Below are 20,723 nucleotides of genomic sequence, written 5' to 3'. Positions count from 1 at the left end.
CAAAGTCATAAACCAAGTAACGCTCTGTCCCAGACTCGCCTCATCCCTGTCCCAGCTCCAGCCCACAACAGGACATCAAACCCTGGAGTGAGCGCTCCAGCCTCGGAGGTGTGGAGAGCGAGCACCTCCCCTGTGACACTCTACCACGGTCCAGTGTGGAGACAGGAAAGGTTTTACACCTCAATATGAAGAAAAAACAGTCAGTAAATGTAGCTAACGGACACGTCTGCATACAGAGGCTGTGTTATACACAATAACAGCGTGTCGTGGGTCAACTGATTGGTCCGCGTATGTTACTAGATGGCACTAAATGGTATAAAAATGATGTGAGGTTTCATTGAACTAGTAGTTCCAAGTCCAATCACAGTGCCACCTAGTGGCCTCTGGAAATCAGGACACTTTCATGAAGCCTCACCTGCCCATCACTAGCATTTCCCATCCAGGGGTGCAGATCTAGAAATGTGTAGAAACAACTGTCAACCAAAACTGATATTTTATTTATTGCCGTTATGTGACCCCAAATCTCAATAAATCATCTTTAGAAACGGACATTATTTACCATAGTTTACTCCCCCATTCTTGAAGCGCCAAGAAAAATCTGGCAACATAATTTTTGACATTTTTTTGCGGCTGGTGACTGAACACGAGCGGTTCAACACAAGTGGAAATGATTTTGACTTCCCGACCCATTTATCACACGCTCCCTATTTATTTGATCATTTCTCTGTTGTCCAAGGCATCAAGTATTAAACGCCGACCGTCACCATGGTAACACTTCAGGTGTGATCTAAAGTCTGCATACACCGAGTGTTGGACAGCGAGAATAGAACTTCAGTTTGCAATGAGTGTTCAACCAAACTACCTGGAGTCTTCCTTTTACATTATCAGCCTGTTATATAATGAAATTGTGTCATGTTTTTTAAAATTATTATTTGAGAAGCAAGGTCTGAACCAAAAAAGTGTCTACAAATATTCAATCATCTAAACATTAACCAACTTTGACAAACATGTACGTAAATATGTTCTCGACTGTTCGTGCAACATTAAAAATAAAAAGTAAAAATCACTTTAGATACGCAGAAGTATTTAAAATGTTCAAGTGGGTGCATCTCTATGGCAGACAGATCGACTCCAAGCATCATTTGAAAGCAGTACGGAGCATGGAGACAGAGCAGCAGGCGAGTCTTTAATGCTCTTATTTTTTATTAAATAGGCTCAGTAATAACAAATCTATCAAGAACAACCATCCAGACAAACACTTGTAATTTTAACTGTTGGACTTTTATTACCAGAATGCTCATGCAAAAAAAGAACCATAGAAAGAACCATAGAAATCCAGCATCCAATGCCATAGCGGCGCGGAGCCTCCCGCCAACACAATGATGCCCAACGTTTGGGAGAATCAACCCACTGTAAGGCTTTTTTTTTTCACTCCGTACATGAGGTGAGATTTCAGGGTTCTCACTGTTGGTCCAGAACCTGGCGGTTCTGAGAAGAGTGATGAGCGGAGACATGCATATTTCCTCGGTGTGTTAGCTGCATATACTGTTGTGAGTCTGTGGGTGTGATATTTGGTCACGTAGTCTATGTACAGTATGAGAGTCCTTCCCTGTTACCCTGTTGTGTTCGCAGATGCGGATCAGAAAAGCAGAAGTGAAACGTCACAGCAGGATGAGGACGACGACTCATGTGTTCTGGTTCAGCTTTGCTGGGTGGAATGTCGTGTAGTTGTGACGGGACTTTCGTAACGTTGCCCCCAGTTTCCGGTCAAATTTATCGCTCCACATTCGTGAAACAGGGTTCGCAGAAATATCATGCGTTCCAACTGGAGATGAGAGCTTTCAGAGGCTGCGTTCACACTACAAGTCTTTTTGGGTTTTTTTTTTTTCATCTGCGTTTCAAACTTTGGGGTCAAAAGTTCGTGACAGCAACACGAAGACGTCAGAGAAGTGACGCGACCATAATCTTGACTCGGACGTCGTTACGGCTTTTGACTTTTAGGTCACGATAGCTTCAGCCAACTCCGACCGCCTCCTGATCCGGGACACAGTGGGAGTAGAGGGAAGAGCAGGATACGGGGCGCTGAGAGACACGGATGCTCAGTGCGGCCTAAGATTCTCAGCCTCATCGCTACTTCTTGACCGTGATGACGTAAGCGCATGCCGTTGTTGAGTAGAGAAAATGTGCGCTAAAATTCAAAAGCTACACTGGAGCCGGTTGTTGTCCAAATTCATACCCTCTTTACAGTACACACTAGTGTAACGTCATAGCGGTCTTCGCCAGTAAAAGGCTGCAGTTCACCCCCAGGACGGGTGGAGCCCGAACTGAAGACCAGTGGTGTGAACGCAGCTCTCACAACAGCCAACAGGGGGCGTCAGTGGTGTGCTTTTTTTGTGTGAGGAATTGAAGACTTTTAGTTTCCACTTGTGTATAAAACTGATTTAACAGCGACATCGAAACACGAACACCTACGACGTTTACAACAGAAGGAGAAGGGACCAGATCCATTGATTGCCTTCAGCAAAGAAACACAAGAGAAAGGTCAAACGGTCCCACAGCCTCCGGCCAGCGTAGCCCTCCTTTCCCATCATGCCTTGGTTTTTTTTTTTTAAATCCATTATTATTGGTCAGAATGGTGGCACTGCATTCCCTTTTGAACATGCTTTTTATCCTAAAATAGTGCCAAGACTTCACACAGGAGAACAGCAAGCCAAGACAGACATTAATACGTTGGTGTTTTTGTGTTTTGTTTTTTTCCTCAGAAGACGACCAGAACAGGAGACAGGCAAAAGGGTGACATCATCGGTACCATCACACGTGTGGTGCTACTAAGGTGACGGGGCCGGTCAGCGGAGGAGTCACGGCGGGGAGTCGGACGGAAGCCTGAAGTTGCAGAAAGTCGACGGCAACAGTCCAGTGCCACTACTGAAAACAAAAACACGTGCTCTGATCTGTAACGCAGCGAGGAAGAACACAGCCGCATGGCGGGCCAATGCTGCCACCTTGCGGTTGGGATTCTGCAACTTCAGGACCAGTCAAACCCGACGCACAAGTGCACATGCAGGGTGTGTGTCTATGTTTGTATTTACAATAAGGGACCTCAAATAATATTTTTAAAAAAACACACCCACAACCCCCCGCCCGCCTTGCACACATGCTCTCATATAAATATCTATTTATACATCTTAAATAATCCCCATCGATCCGGCTGCATCGCTCCAGACAGAAAACAAAAACCAGAGGAGAGGAAGCAGAAAAAAAAAGGTCCCTTCAGTGACGTCTCTGCCCGTGAGAGACTCTCAGAACTGATATGATAGATATTTGAAGTCTGTTTTTATACTTTGCCAGACACAAAAACTCAGACGGGGAGGAGGATAAAGGCTGTGAGAGGAGTGGACTGAGCCCCCCCTCCCCACACACACCACCACCACCACCACCAGATACATGCACGATCTGCAGGACGACACCCCCACACCCTCTCCCCCCACCAGGGGGTCAGCCAGGATTTGGAAGTATGTATATTTGTGTGTTTTTGTTTTGTTTTGTTTTTTTCAATCCTACATTGTGATGTTCAGCCCCCCTCCCCCACCCCACACTTTTGTGTTTTTACATCGTTCCAAGCAGCTTCTTTCCGGCCGGAATCCAGACACGACTCCGACCACGGAGAGTAAATGCTCCAAACACCTTTGGAGATCAGGGAAAGCTAAGGGGGGGGGAGAGAAAGGAAGAGTAGATGTTATTGTGTTACTGTATGACTGCATGACACCAATGACAATTGTTAAGTACGGGTGGTGGGCCTGGACGATACCCGGACATACTACATGAGACAAGCGTAAATACTCTTAAGTACCTGACACCACAATTACAACTAGATACGCTTTTAATACAACAAGTATTTATCATCATATCTACACCTGTATTTATTTGTGGACTGAATAGGTTGTGTTTCAATTGTAGACCAGTCGGGGTGATTTTCAGACGCAGAAGACCCAGCCTGCTTCCGGAACCGACCAATGCGGTGCTGCTGTGTTTTCCTTGGTTCTGATCATGATTGTTTCAGTTTCAACCAAAGCTGTCAGCTGGAACTTTCAATGCTGAAGCCACCAAGTCATTTCAGTCTTTCCTGTTTCCACTCTGATTCGTAGGTAAGATGAGTTATTATTGTGTTCCTTCCAGCTGATTGTAGTTCAAACATGATATTAAACTCTTAAAATTATTTTTTATTTATTTTTTTTATCATTTATTATTTTATATCCTATAATGTCTTCAACAAGCAACAGCCTGGACATATTTTCCATGCCTCAGAGTTTATCTTTTTTGTAAACACAAATGTTTAATGTGTGGCATCAAATGCTTTTATTCATTTCAAGTGTCATTTCATAGTAAAATGTAAGAAATCCCTGTGAGATAAGTCAACACACAGCTCAGTTTAAAGGTGACTCTGAGAATAAACAAGGTGATGTTACAAACAAGTGTTACAGTAACAGTGCTAACAATTCATGAGATCATTTGCAATGGCAGTGCCACAAAGTGCACAAACAAGACAATAACAATGACCCTGAGTGTGACAAAGGTCAAAGGTCATCCCTGTTATTTACACTTCTTAGAAAACACCAACTTCTTTGTTTAGTGACGAAAATGGCACGGTATTAAAGAGAACTTGAAACAGGCCCCAGGCTGGGGCTTGAAGATCTGTAGTTGTAGTGGCTTGTCTGAAAGTAATATAAGTAGGGATGATCTTTGAACTTTGCTAGAATCATCTGTACTGTCGGCATCATTCTTCAGGTCATTTACATATATATTTTTTTGTATATATCTAGTGTTCATGTTACTGAGACAAAAGCATCTTCAGTTGTGGTTGGGTCTTACCTTGGCCCCGGGTCATGGGTTCACTGCAGTGGTGCCGCCGGTGCTCCTGAGCAGTGGAAGTGGACGTTGAGCCACTTGGCGTCACGGCGGTGCCACACGCGCGTTTCCTCTGACTGACAGGAGCGCGGCCGGCCCTGGCTGTCGATGTACTGCGTCAGGCGAATGTAGGCGATGCACGCCGCCTCCTCTCCGATCAGGTGCACGTGGGGGTTGAGGATGGTGGTGTGGACGGGTTTGCTGTTTTTACTCAGAACTGGGGTGAGAAGAAGGGTGGTGCGGGTCAGTACCTAAAGCAGGAAGTGGTCACTGACAACTGTTTTTGGACTGTGGGCAGAAACCAGAGTGTCCAGTGGCAACCGCTTCACTGTTTGTTGTTTAGCTTACTTATGCCATGCCACTGAGTCACACTGTTTTACTGTAAATGACAACAACCGTTTTGAATTAATTTCCATGGAACCCCGGCGCCAACACTTACGGTTCTCAAAATAGAACTTGTGGAAGTCCATTCCCTCGACCAGATTTCCGAGAGCCTCGGGCTCGAAGGAGGTCAGGCCGGGGTCGCAGATTCTCCTGCAGCAGACACGAGAAGTTTTATTGGGAACTGGACACGCTGCGGTTCAGCAGAGACGCTGGGCAGACGTACGTGTAAGCTTCGAAATCCCCGTTGTTGATGGCTTCGATCAGCTGCTCCGTCATTTTGATGATCTCCTGCTTGCGAGCTGAAAGCAGATGTGGTCAGACAGAGAGGACAAAGGTGAGACTGAGGCAATTCGGGGGTCCAGATCGTCCACCGTGTTGGAACCTCTGGCATTTGAGGCCAGTTCATCACACGGTCAGCGCTTCTGGTAATAACCACTTGACATTTACAGTTGCTCTAGCATCACCACAAAGACCACATGTCCGGGACTCGCTGTGCCACACCGCAAAGTAAAGGAGACGTCCACTCATATCACCCGAAAGATGAGGATCAGTTCCTCGACACTGTGTGAATCCCTCCGAGACAGGTAACCTCACACCAGCGTGTTCATGAAGTCTCCAGGAGAGGAGACTCTATGAAGACTTGAAGGAAGTTGCGGCACACTTTTAGGAACTTGCCTGACACTTACTCTTCTGCAGGTTGCAGCTGCTGCTGGCCGACTCAGAACCAGAATTCTTATCTACCTGGAGACTGGGGCTGCTCGAAGCCTCCTGCGCCAACTGACCAACTGCATTCAGGTTAAACCATCATCACAAAATCAATTGGTGGTCTCAAGCCAACAACATGTATTCACTCTGTTGAAGGGGAAATGAGGAGGCGAGAAAACAGCAGAAGGGAGGAAGAACCTTGTGTAATGTCTGTTTAAAAAGTGTCACTCACTGTGGTCAGCTCAAGACATTGTGGATGTCCAAGTAGCAAAATAAAATGATCTATCCAAGCAGTGATGTTGCACTCAAATGGTGTCTTCACCATCACTAAGCTCAAGCCAAATAAACAATAGCTGCCGTTTCTTGACTTCTGAGAGAGAAAAAGCATCAATGACTGAATAGTGTACTGTAAAAATTAAACACACCCAAGTGACGTTCCAATTACATTGGATATTTGAGGGTCACAGAAAATAATTCCAGTTACAACCATAAAAAAAGAGTGGTTCACCAAAAGCCGTTTGATGAACCACTCTAAAGTGGATATAACAGTTTTTTCATCAGCTTCTAACGCTAGGCCTCCCCTGCAGTTCCTAGCTACATACAGTATATATATACATATAGTATATACTCAAAACTGTATTTAGAGTATGAGTACAACAAACAAAAGGAATACAGCGTCCATTTCTGCTGCATCAAAGCAGTAGTGCTGAACGATTTTGTTTACTCTGTTTACTAGATTAAACTCAGGTGACTCTCCGTTTCGTATATTCAGAATTGCAACGGAAAGCGTTAGATGTATCATTTGATTCTTAGTGGGAACATAGCAATAGGAAAATTAAATCACAAACAGAATAAAAACAGGAAAAGTGGCATGTGATTAGGGTGAAGTTCCAGTAGAGGGCAGCTCACAGTTGGTCCAAAGAGAGAACTCAAAGGTTTGCTTGAACTTCAAAGTGAGCAACTGAAGGTGTCGCTGGTTTCAGGAGGAGAAACCTGAAGGTCACCTCAAGGTCAGAGGAAGCAGGTGATGGAGGTAAACCACAGGACTTACAGGTCACAGGTGCGCCCTGAGCAGTCGGCGTGTGATCTTCAATAGTGCTGCTCTGGCTTAACACCGTGCTGTCTGTGCTAGCAGACGCACCGGAAGCCACTGACCCGTCACAGGAAACATGACATCAGAGTTAAAAGCAGCCTTGAAACTGTGAAGATTACTGTCACCAGGATTCTTGAACGCCTCGCAAGCATTGTCTTCTGATACAACGAATACAGAAAGCCCTTCCACAGGCGCAGCTCTTCAACTCTGTATGTCACAGAATTGTTTCGGGTTGGTGCCGAACCAAAAACTGGCCCTCGGACTTTCAATATAAATGTCTCCGGGCACCGGAATATAAAATACAATTATTATATTGTTGTATTTGAAATTGAGCACGACCGTGCACTAACAAATTTAGTTTAAATAAAACATCAAAGATGTTTTCTTGAGTCATTATTCTTTTATTGTTGATTGTTTCACCTTTAGTATTATTTTCCATATTTTATGAATGTAATAATCATTAAAATAATTTAATGAATTATTGATTCTATGATTCTGGAAGGATTACTTTTAACGTTTTATTTTTTTTATTAAAATAAATAAATAAAACAGAAAAAAATAGTATCAGACTTGGAGTAGTGGGAATGATTAACATGAATTAAATAAAAAATATGTATGTTACAATTCGCATTTGAATAAATTTAAATAATGGATAGAAGTTATTAAAGTAATCAAAATGATTAGACCCTTTTTGGTAACAAGGGTTACGTAATCTCTTAACTCAACCACGGTAACATTTAATGAAATAATTACAAAATTAATACAAAACGTAAGTAGACAACAACGTTACTTGCGAAACAATTTTTTTCATTTTTTTTGCACTTCGTAATTATTTCACCATGCATCACTTCAATGTTCTAATATTACCATAAATCGTAAAATAAATGTGAGAATAATCTGAATCATGTCACAAAACATTTCAGTGATGGGAATAAATGTGCATGAATAAAACACGCTGAGAGACTTTCTTTTGATCATTTCCTACAAATAGTTTTACTTCGCAAAATAAGGTATTTACCTCCTCATCTCTGTTGGTCTTCAAAACATTTCTAATATAAGTACAATGTTGACCCCAAGTAGACAACTTTATTTTCAGATTAATAACTTCTAATCATTCATGCTGCAGTACACAGACACAACACAGAACAGTACTCCATGGGTGAGTTCATTCAAAGTCATCCCTGGATCATCTTAAAATGGCTGCTTTTTCCAAAGTTAAATGACACGTGGGTTTACTGATAACAAGTCTCATCGCTCTCGTGAAGTAGAAGCATGCAAAGAAGGTGAAACCTTGACAAGTACCTTTCCTACCTTTCATCTCCTCCTCTTCTGTGTTATTGCAGCTCTCGGTGGAGCCCTGTCGGACGAAAAGCAAAAGGAGATGGAGAGAGGAAAGCAATACAGGTGGACGCAAAGGAAGGAAGAAGAGATAAATACATGAGCCAGTGAGGTCAAGCAAGTGAAGCTCCAGATAAAACATGATGCGACAGTGAGATGGACATGCGGACAGCAGACCTCCGCCCAGAAGCACAAACCAGCCGACACAGCAGTGAGGGGAAGCGCACAGCTACAACACAAAGTAAGTCATTGTGGGATATAATTCAAAATTGTGATGTGCAGGGAGAAACTGAATATTGGCATCAAGTGGTCTTTAGTATGTTTGAAAGCAGCGAGCAGGCAGTGTGGCTCAGGAGAACTTCTGTGGTGGATATTACAGATGTGACTGTTGCTCTGGTTTGGACACACAGAAGGAGCCCCTCCTGCCTGCGCGTGCTAGCGGTGGCTGGTTCTCTGTGTTGGAGCGGCCGCTTACCTTGGTGCCGTCAGCTGGGTTGTGTACAACAGTTGTCTGGGCTTCCTGGGGGGGAGGCAGGAAACACTTTAACATGCAGGGATGGAATGGGAGCACCAGCAGGAAACGCCAGGGAATACAGCCGTATTCCATGACCACACTGAGAGTCCACAGACGGATGTATGCACACCAGTACACAGCGTCACAGTATTCAGGTTATCAGAACAACGACAAAGAGGAGTCCTCGCAGGTGATTCCGGCCTCCAGGATCAAATCAGAGTTGCAAATCAGCCCAGGCAGAGGAGGAGGAAGCCAAGATGCCATGAAAACAGGAAGTCTTTTTCTTCTCATCGGACCATACTGAAATTATGCTGTGATGCAAATTGTTTACTAAGAGACACATCAGCAGGGACTTTTTGCTGAAGGGCTCACGACACACACACAATGTTCAACCCCATAACCTTCTCTGTCTTAGTCAGTGTAGCTACCAGTTGGTTGACAGCCATTCCTTCTTATGAATATTCACGCTACAGTTGAATTGTAGCCCACGAGGTAACAACAATGTCAAAGAGGAAGAAGGTTGAGGGCTCTGATCCCAGTGAGGACCCATGGGCACTGTTTCATCTTACTCATGGCATGTTGCTTTAAAGCTAAATGGCATCTAATATTTTACCAAAGACGTTTTCTTCTCTCATAACCCTTTTAAAATTCATCATTCCAGATGAATATATAATTGGTGCTCCTGGTCTTATCTTAATGGCTGATGCAGGATTCAAATGACCCGATAAAGTTGAATATTTTTGATGCGATACAACTAAATGGTCACTTTTCAAAAGAATTAGTGAACCATAGTCCTCCTACTCAACCACGGCTGACAGTGGCACCCAACAATGCAAGAGTCCTGTGGTATTCACAAACAGTCACAGGTTAAACTCGCTGTGATCTTCATCCGAAGAGAGGTCAACATCCACCAACTGTAACCTTTGAGCAAGCAGCCCTCCAGTGGTGAGCAGGTATTTATTATATTTGTATTGCCAACACCTAACGTGTAGAGGGGATTAGTGCAGCAAAAGCACCAACCCCTTAAATGTCTCGAACAAGTTTTCGCATTCATAAGTGTTGCTACATTTTAACAACATCTTTTGTTAAAAACAAAAGGTCTATTTTCTTCAGCTTTGATATGCAAATCCATCTATTGATTTGTTTTCTCCAACCATGCACAACTAGAACACTCCCACTTGAAAGGCTGCATCCTCGTAGCGTCTACTCCGGCTTTCGCTTTACCCAGATGTCCTTTGAGTGAACACACGCTATCCGAAATTTACAGTGACAAAGTAGAGTACTTGTGACTGTAAACACGCCTGCATCAATTAGTTGGAACGATTGTCAAAGGTCAGGTAAGGAGAGACCTGCATGTTGCTCTAAACAAAATGAAAGTCATTTGTTTCCCTATCGATCCTGTTTACTCAATCCATATCTGGAAAGGACATGCTGGGGGGAACAAAGCTCAGAGCAGACACTTGTGGAGGAAGAAATAAAATCTGTTGTTTAGTGTCCAAATCCACCGCAAACATCACAGCTTGTGTCCAAAACAGAAGCGGAAGATGGAAGGATGTGGAGTGGCTTTATACTTGACAGAAAAAAAGATGAAGTTGACAGAAGAAACATGTATAAAGAGGTTGAAACATGATGCCAGCGATGTGAGAGAAACTAAATGATGTACCATTACTGTTGAGGATGACATGCTGCTGTCTTTGGTGCTGCTGCTGCTTACTACACTGTTTTTACTCTCGTTTCCCTGCGACATCGGCGACAAAAACACAACACACAGTGACTTTACCTCATCCAACTAAACGTTAGTGGGAACCTGCTTTCCCTTCAGGAAGTGTGATATAATGAACACTGTACAGTATATTAATATTCAGATCCTAGATGTGATTCTGCATCATACATAGACTGTTTTAAGAGTCAAATAAACTAGACCCCGCTGTGAAACTTGTGACTGTGACCAAATGGTAGGTGGGATTCTTCATTATTTACATTATAATATACAAAACTTTTATACATTGGTAAATAACTTAAACTTAAACTGTTATTTTCTTAATTTTTAATCATCATATAATAAACACATAATATACATTAGACTATATTGATATGCTATTGTTCATTACAAAACAATATATTTATGTGTATTATTATCAATATTGCCATTTTTTATTTATATCAATATTGTCACCTCTTGTTTATTAGTCCAAATAGTTTTGATACAATATATTTGACGTTTATTTTTAAGCTCACCTTATTTTATATTATCTCTATTCTGCAACAATTGTTGTGATGTGATGAGGTTGTACGTTAGGTTGGTTAATTCTACATCTCCCCTCTATATTAAATAGTTGGATGAACATCAGCAGGAAAAAAAAATCACTAAATTAATGATCTGCTTGAGTTTATAAAGTAGAAATGTCACAAAGAGTCCATAATAAAACATACAAATTCCTCTCACACAGAGATTGGCAAATATTCAGTTGGTACTTCGAGTGTAACAAGTGCCAATGACACAATTATTTATAACACGACATTTACCACAGTATCAACTATGAACAGTGACATAAACAATCCAGGTCTGTGCATGCAGTGGAAAAGCCTTGATGGCAAGACACATTTTGTGTTCACAATCTTTCAAGAAACATTTGGGAAAGAATATTCGACCTGACATTGTTTGGATATGTCAAGGAAAAGAGACAGGTGTTAATCACAGATAAAATAAAGGAGGTTTAATTCTGCTTTCTGGCATAGAAAAGTAGACAAAGCAAAAAGGAAACTATTTAACAGATGATATACGGCCATAGACATAGACTGAATCACGTCATGTTTGTCTGAATTGAGACTATTTCGTCAGAACATCTGCAAGCAACCAAGACAGCTGTTGAACTTGACAGAGGAAAATGAAAACGAAACCACAACACATATGAAAAAAGGCGCTCTTGTCTCTGGGTGTAAAAATGACATCCCTCTGCAGAGTCAAGGGTGTTCAGCTTGCCATGAGAGAGTGTATGAACTGTCAGGAGTGGAAATGGCTCTAGATGGCTTAAAGGTCATAAAGTGTATGCACAAGAATGTTGGATGACGTTTGGAACAAAAAGCAAACTGTCAGTTATGACATCTCAGGAATCTCTTCCAAAAGTGTGTTTTTTTTTTTTTTTGAAGAGGACTGTGGCGGTTTGGGAAAAAGAGAGAATGCAAAAGAATAAATAAGACAGCTGATCTCACCATCAAACAAACACTCGAGCTTGACTTCCTTTTCTGACAGACAGCAATGGAAAGGAGGAAAACAATAGAGGGATCATCGGGAAACAACAAAATTGATTAATATGGTAGGAAAAGGTAGTTGAGGGGTCGAACGGGAAAAAAAGCCAATTCCATAATAGAGGAAGTAATTTGTGTTTTTTGTTTTCTTTTCATGGAAAGATTTAAACGATCCATTTGGACAAATGCAGTGTTATTTGACCCCCGGCATTTCACTGCATGCACTGACCAAACAGCTGTGAAAGTGGTAAAATATCATCAAATATTCATGAATAAAAAAATATTTGAAAACTACACATAGCCAACTTAAACTTCAAGGAGCTAATGTCGAGTGCTGACCAACCAGGTCCAGGTAATCTCACTAGGCACCAAAGAACAATACTAGAAAAGGTGTCGCTTTTTCATGTTTAGATAGCATGATGGACCAAAACAAGACAAAAACTTAAGTCAGAAGAAAATAAAAACTAAGTCAATGAAACCAGATGGTCTGAGAACTTACCTTTACACCGTCCGACTTTTTGTTTAATAGGGTTTTGCAAGCTGAAAGAAAGAGAAACACAGGAGTTAAAACAGAGCTAAAGGTGGGTGAAACACCAGTGTAGCCATGTATCAATTCTGTATTAATATTTTAGAATTTTCAGTCGATTGAAGTTAATCATAAATACGGGTAAAATAATGATCAGTCATCTATCAGGGTCACGTTCATAAAATAAAGGTTTCACCCCAAAACTCGGCTTGGTTACATATCAACTGATAAATTTGAACACAGATATTGTTATTAAAGCAGTACAGCTAAACAATATCTTCATTTGCTCACCCCTCAAGACACACTAGGGTCTATTACAGAGTAATGTACACCATTTAACAGGTGCATTGGTACAAAACACAGCTCACTCAGCAAAAAGTGAGCAGTTTAGTAGCACATTTTACATGTTTTAAAAACGTTACGGGAAGATGCGTAACAAATAGCTGTTTTTGTGAAGTAAATGCTGTTGACATTCCCATCTCTTCACACTAAACCCTTCATAAGATTCACAAGATTTTAAGTGGTATTAAAACAATAAGTGGTGTCCAGCTTTGCACCCTTACCTTTAATAAAAAAAAAAGAAACACAATGAAGAAGAAAACAAAGACGTGTTAATTATCTCCGTTAAATGAAAGCTGTTGACAAAAACAACGTGAATTCATGCGTCTTGACATGCAAGCATTCACTTTTAAAAATAGAAATTTATCTTGCCAACTATAAATTATACGATAATAACGTGCTACACAATGATGGTGCTCTTGAAAGCTCAGGTGAACTAAAATAAAAGGGGACGAAACATCTAGGTAGATGATTCAAGACCATTGTCGACCCACATCACAATTCATAATAAGCGTCCTCTAAGGTGTCAAAACCTTTAAACAATGGAGTTTTCACGTCTCTTTCCTAAACCATTCAAGCAAGTCTCACTTTAGAACGCAGGAAAACCCCTGCTAGAGAGTGGAAATGAAATTCTTACTAATGTTTCGCAGTCTGTCCCGTGGCTTCATAGGTGTTTCTTTGTAAAACGTAGTTTTATTCAGGTAAAACCTCCACAGAGAGACACCTTTGCATTCACTGAATACTGAGGGATTGGCCAGCTGTGAGGAATAACCCACGCTTTCACAACAGACCTTGAGACAGCGGTTGGTTGAAAGAAAACGTCTCCAACGTTACTGACATAGAGGGAGGCCATGAGTGGAAACTGGACACAGACTGCAGTAGCAGACTGTAGTGACTGGTTATGAATCAGACCTAAAAAATAACGGTGTATCTCAACTTAAAGCAAGGTCACTCTGGACACCTCAAGGGCACATTCAGTTGTCTTGACTGCAGAGACTCATCAGGACTCAGAGTAGCTGTGTTTTTTTAAAACTTTTTTTAAAACCTTTAAAGTGGATTTTCCACTTCTGTCTTCCACTTGGTTTCATCGTGTCATCATCATAATCCACAAGTGGAAAGGCTGTCGCTCAAAACAAATGTGAAGAAGATCATTTCGAGACCCTTGTTCTCTTTCATGTGGAGGAGTTAAACGCTCAAGATGAGGAGTGAAAAACTGGCCGTGGCCGATCATGGAGAAGATAGGAGCCGTATCAGCAGTAATGAGCCCATTGTGGCAGTTGGAGGATTCCCATCCCTACACTCAATTTTAATGGGGATATATGCAGTGTGACACACAGAACGAGACTGTAGAAACAAGCTGATGTATGTTTTCTGCACAGGTCTCCAACAGAGCTCATGTTCCTTCACACCAAGATCAGAGTGAGTGATACCTAAACCAGGGCAAGCGGAAGTTCACCGATATTAATCATGGAGCCTCATGTGAAGTTCAAAAGTGAGAATGAGAAGTCTGTTTTAAAACATTACATTTTCTTTAAACACATGTGTTTTGAAACAATTATCAGACTCTTTTTATATATATATATATATATATATATATATATATATATATATATATATATATATATATATATATATATATATTAGGGACTGCCAGCAACAGAGAAAGTTCGTCCACTTCAGTCAAATAGTCGATGATCTTGCAGCAAAGTCTTAACACTCCACTTGAACAACACAGTAGCTTAAGCAGTCCGTAGCGTGGGATCAATTCTTTCTGGATCAAGTTACGCTGTCTAACGGAAAAGCAAGGCGAAATGAATCCAAACAGATTAGGAAAACATGCAAACACTTTTGGAGAGTGGTTATTGGGTGTGGCTTATCAATTTCCGGAGGTTAATAGCAGGGTGCTTGAGATGCTCTCTGGCCAAATGACATCATGCACTTTGTTCAAAGCAAACCGACGCCACATAGGCAACGGAGGAATGATGGAGGAAGCTTGCTGATTCAGGACACATTCTGTTTTCAAACTTCCCATGCAGGTTTGTGCACTGCACTTTCACGTCCATAAACATGCTTGGCTGGCGGCTAGTGCCAAAGCCATGCAGGGTTGAGGTTGCGGCAGACAAGCATCGACTGGGCATCGAGTAGGAGGGAAGGAGAAAAAGAGCAGGTTCCTAGAGACTTTTAAGAATTGTTCAGCAGGAATCCTGAAGGAAAAATAATCCTGGATGTTTGAAAGTTAGGCGGTAAGGAAACTTCCACTACAACTCAGGGCTTTCAGGTATACAGTATACTGACTGAGGGGTTTTCACTCAATTTGTTACATAAGACTAAGACAGCCATAACAACATATCTTATGCACTAATATGTTCCCTTTCATATTCATTGGGGCACTGACATAAGGCCATTTCTGTGAGTTAATTGACGTTGCAGTGAGATGCCTCAGTTTAATAGCCACAGCTCAATCGCGGTCCATCAGTGCACAGGCAGCAGGCAGACGGTTCAAGCAGATCAGATGCCATGTGTCAAATGGCAGTGATCTGACTTCACTCCGCCGTGACACACATACCTTCCTGTGCCATAGCAGCAGTGCTGGTGGTAGCGGCAGGGCTTGTGTGCTGCCGTCCCACTATTGGACCGGAAAGGATTCAACGTGGAGGGAGAGGAGAAAGTAACATCGGTTTTAAAGCTGTCAGAGGCTTTAGTCCAAAAACAAACCACTGAGTTTTTCCAAGGAGATCCACTGAGAAACCGAACAGGACGCTATTAACTACTCTGGTAACTATTAATATATTAGATTATATAGATGATATATTAGACAAGGAATAATGTGTGGGCGAGCCAGCCAATATAATGGATGTCTCCACCTCCACCATACAAAGTCAGTATACCAAGTATTCCTGGGATGCAAAAGGTGACTATGGGCTATTTGGAAAGAAAAAAACAGCCCTTGCAGTCTGGTGTGTGTTTTTCCGGTCTGGACTCTTTATACAAATTGGTACATGTGGTGGTCAGGTAGAGTTAATTCTCAACTGTCTTAATTCCCCCAAAAATACTGATGAATCCCTTTTTTTCTAAATGTGGTAGGCATTGAAGAGTCAGCATCTCATTCCCTTGCTTGTCAATGTCTAACTTTCTCCCATAAACACCAGCAGGCAACTCACTAAGTGGACCAGCAGGGACAAACCATCCTTTTTTTTTTTAGCAATTTTACAATAATCTGGTTAGTATCAACATGGATCAAAAATATTGGCCTTTCGGGGAGCACATGTAAAACAAAGCACAACATTTCATACATCATCATATTTGATATCTGATCTATTTCAAATCACCAGGACTTGAAAGTGCACTTAGTCAGATTTTCCTTTTAAAAAAAAAACAATCACGTCATCACTTCTGCCCCAAAGGAGAACTGGGCTTCAGCCTAGATTGGTCTAGCCATGTTTTACTTACATGAGAGCATAAATAAAACAGGATCAATAGCATTAATGCGTTTGCTCGCTTGCACACCGTCCAGCACACAAATTGGCTTTCGGTAATCATACTGCTTACAAGGCCAAAATCCAGCCAGGATCCTCAAGGTATGAAAGGAAAACTCCAAACAATGCTGACAAACAAAAAATAAACAACAAAGTATACAGAAACTGAAAGGTGCACTTAGGATTGCACTCTCAGACCGGATCGGCATGTTTTCATTCAGCAGTCTTACCTGAGAAGTTCCTTGACACGAGCATAGTGGTGAGGATTGCCCCCTGCAGGGATGGGAAAACAGCATTACAATCATTGCTGGGTTTAGAATGTTTATGTTGCCGCTTGGCTCTTACTCACTTTCAGTTTCCTTCGAGCGTTGAACTTGCGCAGACATTCCACAGTCTCTTGACGGTGCATCATTGAGGCCACAGTAGAACGTTGCTGTGTCAAAGGACAATATTTATCGTCAATGATTAAAGCTTTATTTCACAACACATACTCGTGCTGCATCTCTATTGTAGTTTAAGTTGCTCTATACCATGAGGGGAATTACATTTCATCACGGGCCAAGTTGCATGCCGTACGACAAACAACAAAAGAATCTTAACTATCGCTTCAATTTTGTTGAAAATCACAATTATTCTAAGACATTATGTGCTACAAATATGCTATTTGATTATATATTATTTCATTTTAGATACATTTTATTTAACAATAATCAATATACTGTACATCATAAATGTACAGAACGTTAAACAAGTACATATGATGCTAAGACCCTTCATACCAAGGTATTTTCTTTTCAAAATATTTCCTTTATTTGTTTTGGGGGGTAACATAATCCTAAAATCAGCATCACTTAATAAAAAGAACACATTTGAAATAAATAATCGTCTTCCTATGACCTTATGAGGGCTACATAAATGTAGGCATGTGGCCCCACGGCCACACTGTTGAGACAACCTCAACACTGAACTATTACAAATATTTTGACGCTTCATAGTCACAGTTTCTGTTTGTCCCTCGTCACATCATTTTAGGCAAGGTACATCCAGAAACACCAGCCAGGAACTCATGGTACCTTACTGAGGTAAAAGGTATGCCATGAATTGTAGATGTGATGGATAAATAAAAAGCAGATGAACACCAGTTTTTAACATTGTTGCCCTTTGTTCTGCAGTGCCCTTCACCACTGCTACCTACTACACCAAACTGACTTAGAGCATAGTGCATGAAGGCATTCTCTACTTCAACTAATTCTCCGTTCAAAGTTCTACAACACAGCATCCACCCAAATCAAGATTAAACCCCCTGCAAGAGTTGGTTTGAAGACTCCATCTTGACATAAACAACAGAAATGAGATTCACTTACGCAGACCCAGGGATGCTTGAGGGCCTGGTCCGCTGTGATGCGCTTGGCAGGGTTAATAGTTAACATCTGATTGATCAGATTCTTGGCCTCGGGGGTCACTGTGTCCCACTCTGGCGATGGAAACTGAGAACAGAGAAAATGGTTATAATTATTCTGAATGAGGGTCTTACATTTAACATTAATAAGACTTAAAGGTTGAGACTGGGACTGACACCTTTCTGGGGAAGGGACACAACACTTCATCATCATTGAACCATAGTCCAACATTTTCCTTCCATTAAAAACCCACAGGTCAAACTACATATATATATTTTAATTTTATTAACTTTACTGACAGCACATCCACTTGCTATTCCACAGGACAAGTGATATTGGTCAACAGCTCCTAAACTCCAAAGTTTGTTTTTAAGAATAAACAATGTTTTTTTTACCAATAGAAAGCAAATGTCAGGCTGAAATATGAGTGAGTGCCGTCAACAAGGTAATTGATTACTAATATCAGAATGCTTGTCACAGTCATTTCACATCAGAGATCTCTTTACGTGCTTTCATTTGATACAGTTGCTTCTAATTCGGAAACTGATTATGGCTCACAAATTCCTCTGTCCCAGAGGAGACAGAGACAGAGAAGAACAGCAATCTGATAAATAAACATGCAGCATATGAGCTGCGTCTTCTTTAACTTTGTGTTGAAGTAGAGTGCGATTTAATACATAATTTTAAATATCAAGAATAAAATAAAATTGTTAAATTAATCCTGTTAGACCGAAAGACAAACTGTGTAAACCAATACACAATACATTACGGATGCGACAACTTCTGTGTCACCAAGAGACAGTGTAACATTTTTGAAAAGGTTCTTTTGTTTAGGTATGTTAAAACGACTTCATCAGAGAAGGCAATTTAGTAGCTCATTAAAAAAAATATATATTGTTAAAATGAGCAGAATGATACTCACATCATAAGCACCAGCCTTGATTTGTTGATAGAGCTTGTGTTGGTCCTCGTCCCAAAAAGGAGGATAGCCAACCAACAAAATGTAGAGGATCACACCTAATATACAAATAAATCTCAGCTGTGGCAAACAGGTGAAGAACAAGACGTATTAAACTCACCACACGCCCAGATATCCACAGGTTTGCCATAGGGATCCTTTCTCAACACCTCCGGAGAGAGATAGCCCGGTGTCCCAGCGAATCCTTTCAAATCATAAACATTAAAAAAATGAACCTTTACATAGTGCTTAGAAATCCTGTATTCCACACAGAGCAAACTAATCAACGCAGTCATGTTTCAAAAGTCACATGCCAGGGATCGCCCATGTCAGGGAGAAGCTCCAGCACTTTATCAAGGGTCAAAACACTGAGAGCATCAACCCAGCTGCAGATTAAAAGAACCAACAGTCTGCAGTCCTGACTCCACCACGGCTCCCTCACCATCCACTACCCCAGATGCTAGCGTGTAATTCTTTTCTAGCTTAGCATGTAACAATCTGCTTTGATTTTATAGATTGCAGTGATTTATTTATTTATGTATACTTTCATAGTTCTTACTGCTATCTTCAAGCACTCTAACTTTATTTTTCATCAATATTTGCTAACATTTACATATAAAGAGTCCATGATCCATCCCACTTTAAAATGCATTAAAAGTCACCTGTTCAAATGTTCAACATTTCAAGTTGAGTGTGTTTCATCACGATAAAACTATTTGCTTCTTGTTCTATTCAAGCTTGCTCAGTAAACACCATGCTTCCATAAATAAACATCTAAAAAGTTCACGATCCTGATAACCGTAAGTGTAGGTGACCAACACGGTGAACTTACCAAACCATGCCTGTTGATCTCCCTGCACTTCAATGGCCAGACCAAAATCTGCCAGCTTCACTGATGCTCCCTTCATCTTACTGGCTAGGAGTAAGTTTTCTGGCTGCAGGACAGAGAAACAACACAGTGAGTTATTCAATGATGGACTGAAATTGCTATAAAACTTGATTTTGACTCAATATAAAATATATCAAAGCACTGACAAGCTATGTTGAAGACAAAGGTGCTGTCAAAAGGAAGCTGATGCAGAACAGAGGTCAGTAGTCAACTCTGATGATGAAGGCGGACACATGGACTGCAAGTTGATTTCTTCCATCAACTTATTCAAATGCTCTATTGTAACTTGTCCATTCTTTATGCTTGCTAATGTTTCTAAAAACTGCAACACAAAAACATATCTGGATTGAAGGAAAAGAACACTAAGAGAGAGTGAATGATGGAGGTAGATAGATGGGAGTTGGCATAATGAGTCCCAATGTCGGCTCTGCAGCAGCCGGGTGACCTCACCCCAAAGTTACCATGGCAACCTTGTCTGCCACCAGCTGAAAGCATTCAATTCCTACTGTTCCTACAGCGAATGACCCTCCCAACATGAAAGAGGCTCAAATAGAATATCTTTTATCCATTGTAGATCCCAACATACCATGTAATATAGGGCAGATATGACTCTCCATGAACAATAAATAAAAGTTCTGACAAGACTGAACAGTTCAAGGTTGGCGCGTCAGTTTAGAGTCAGATTAAAATGTTTTCTCATGCATTCCTCCATGAGGCCTTTTGCTAAACCTTTACATCAAATGTACGGAGACCTTTCTGAGTGAGAGATACAAACTGACTGTCAACTGAGTCAGAATTAGGCTTGTAAAACTCGCACAGAGATTTATTAGTTCAATAAACTTGTTCAAGAGAGACATGAATCGCATTAGCACTGCTTTAAGCTTTAGACATTTACCATGCCACATTTACACAATTTATTTGGCTCCTCTGCGTTCATCCATCATTAT

The 20,723-nt window shown here is 41.2% G+C and overlaps 1 protein-coding gene across 13 annotated transcripts in view; it reads right to left on the bottom strand.

The window, feature by feature from the left end:
• Positions 1-1,185: 1,185 nt before the first annotated feature.
• The window catches only part of camk2g2 (calcium/calmodulin-dependent protein kinase (CaM kinase) II gamma 2), a 41,756-nt gene continuing 22,218 nt past the window's right edge, over positions 1,186-20,723 (bottom strand). The window contains exons 7-23 of one of the 13 annotated variants that reach the window (XM_053874675.1): positions 19,720-19,822; positions 19,009-19,092; positions 18,852-18,946; positions 17,894-18,016; positions 16,879-16,962; positions 16,760-16,802; positions 15,620-15,679; positions 12,688-12,728; positions 10,603-10,677; positions 8,901-8,945; positions 8,390-8,444; positions 7,046-7,144; positions 5,976-6,074; positions 5,513-5,588; positions 5,345-5,439; positions 4,870-5,122; positions 1,186-3,703 (exon numbers count right to left, since the gene is read on the bottom strand). In XM_053874675.1, the coding sequence (XP_053730650.1) occupies positions 4,890-5,122; positions 5,345-5,439; positions 5,513-5,588; positions 5,976-6,074; positions 7,046-7,144; positions 8,390-8,444; positions 8,901-8,945; positions 10,603-10,677; positions 12,688-12,728; positions 15,620-15,679; positions 16,760-16,802; positions 16,879-16,962; positions 17,894-18,016; positions 18,852-18,946; positions 19,009-19,092; positions 19,720-19,822 (1,410 nt within the window). In that variant the 3' untranslated portion in view covers positions 1,186-3,703; positions 4,870-4,889. Of the gene's footprint in view, positions 3,704-4,869; positions 5,123-5,344; positions 5,440-5,512; positions 5,589-5,975; positions 6,075-7,045; positions 7,145-8,389; positions 8,445-8,900; positions 8,946-10,602; positions 10,678-12,152; positions 12,186-12,687; positions 12,729-15,619; positions 15,680-16,759; positions 16,803-16,878; positions 16,963-17,893; positions 18,017-18,851; positions 18,947-19,008; positions 19,093-19,719; positions 19,823-20,723 lie in introns of all 13 variants that reach the window. The other 12 variants (XM_053874678.1, XM_053874677.1, XM_053874689.1 and 9 more) reach the window with 12 other exon arrangements.

Source organism: Synchiropus splendidus, chromosome 9, assembly GCF_027744825.2.
Source record: "Synchiropus splendidus isolate RoL2022-P1 chromosome 9, RoL_Sspl_1.0, whole genome shotgun sequence".
NCBI lineage: Eukaryota > Metazoa > Chordata > Actinopteri > Syngnathiformes > Callionymidae > Synchiropus > Synchiropus splendidus.
This window is presented reverse-complemented; position numbering and strand designations above follow the sequence as displayed.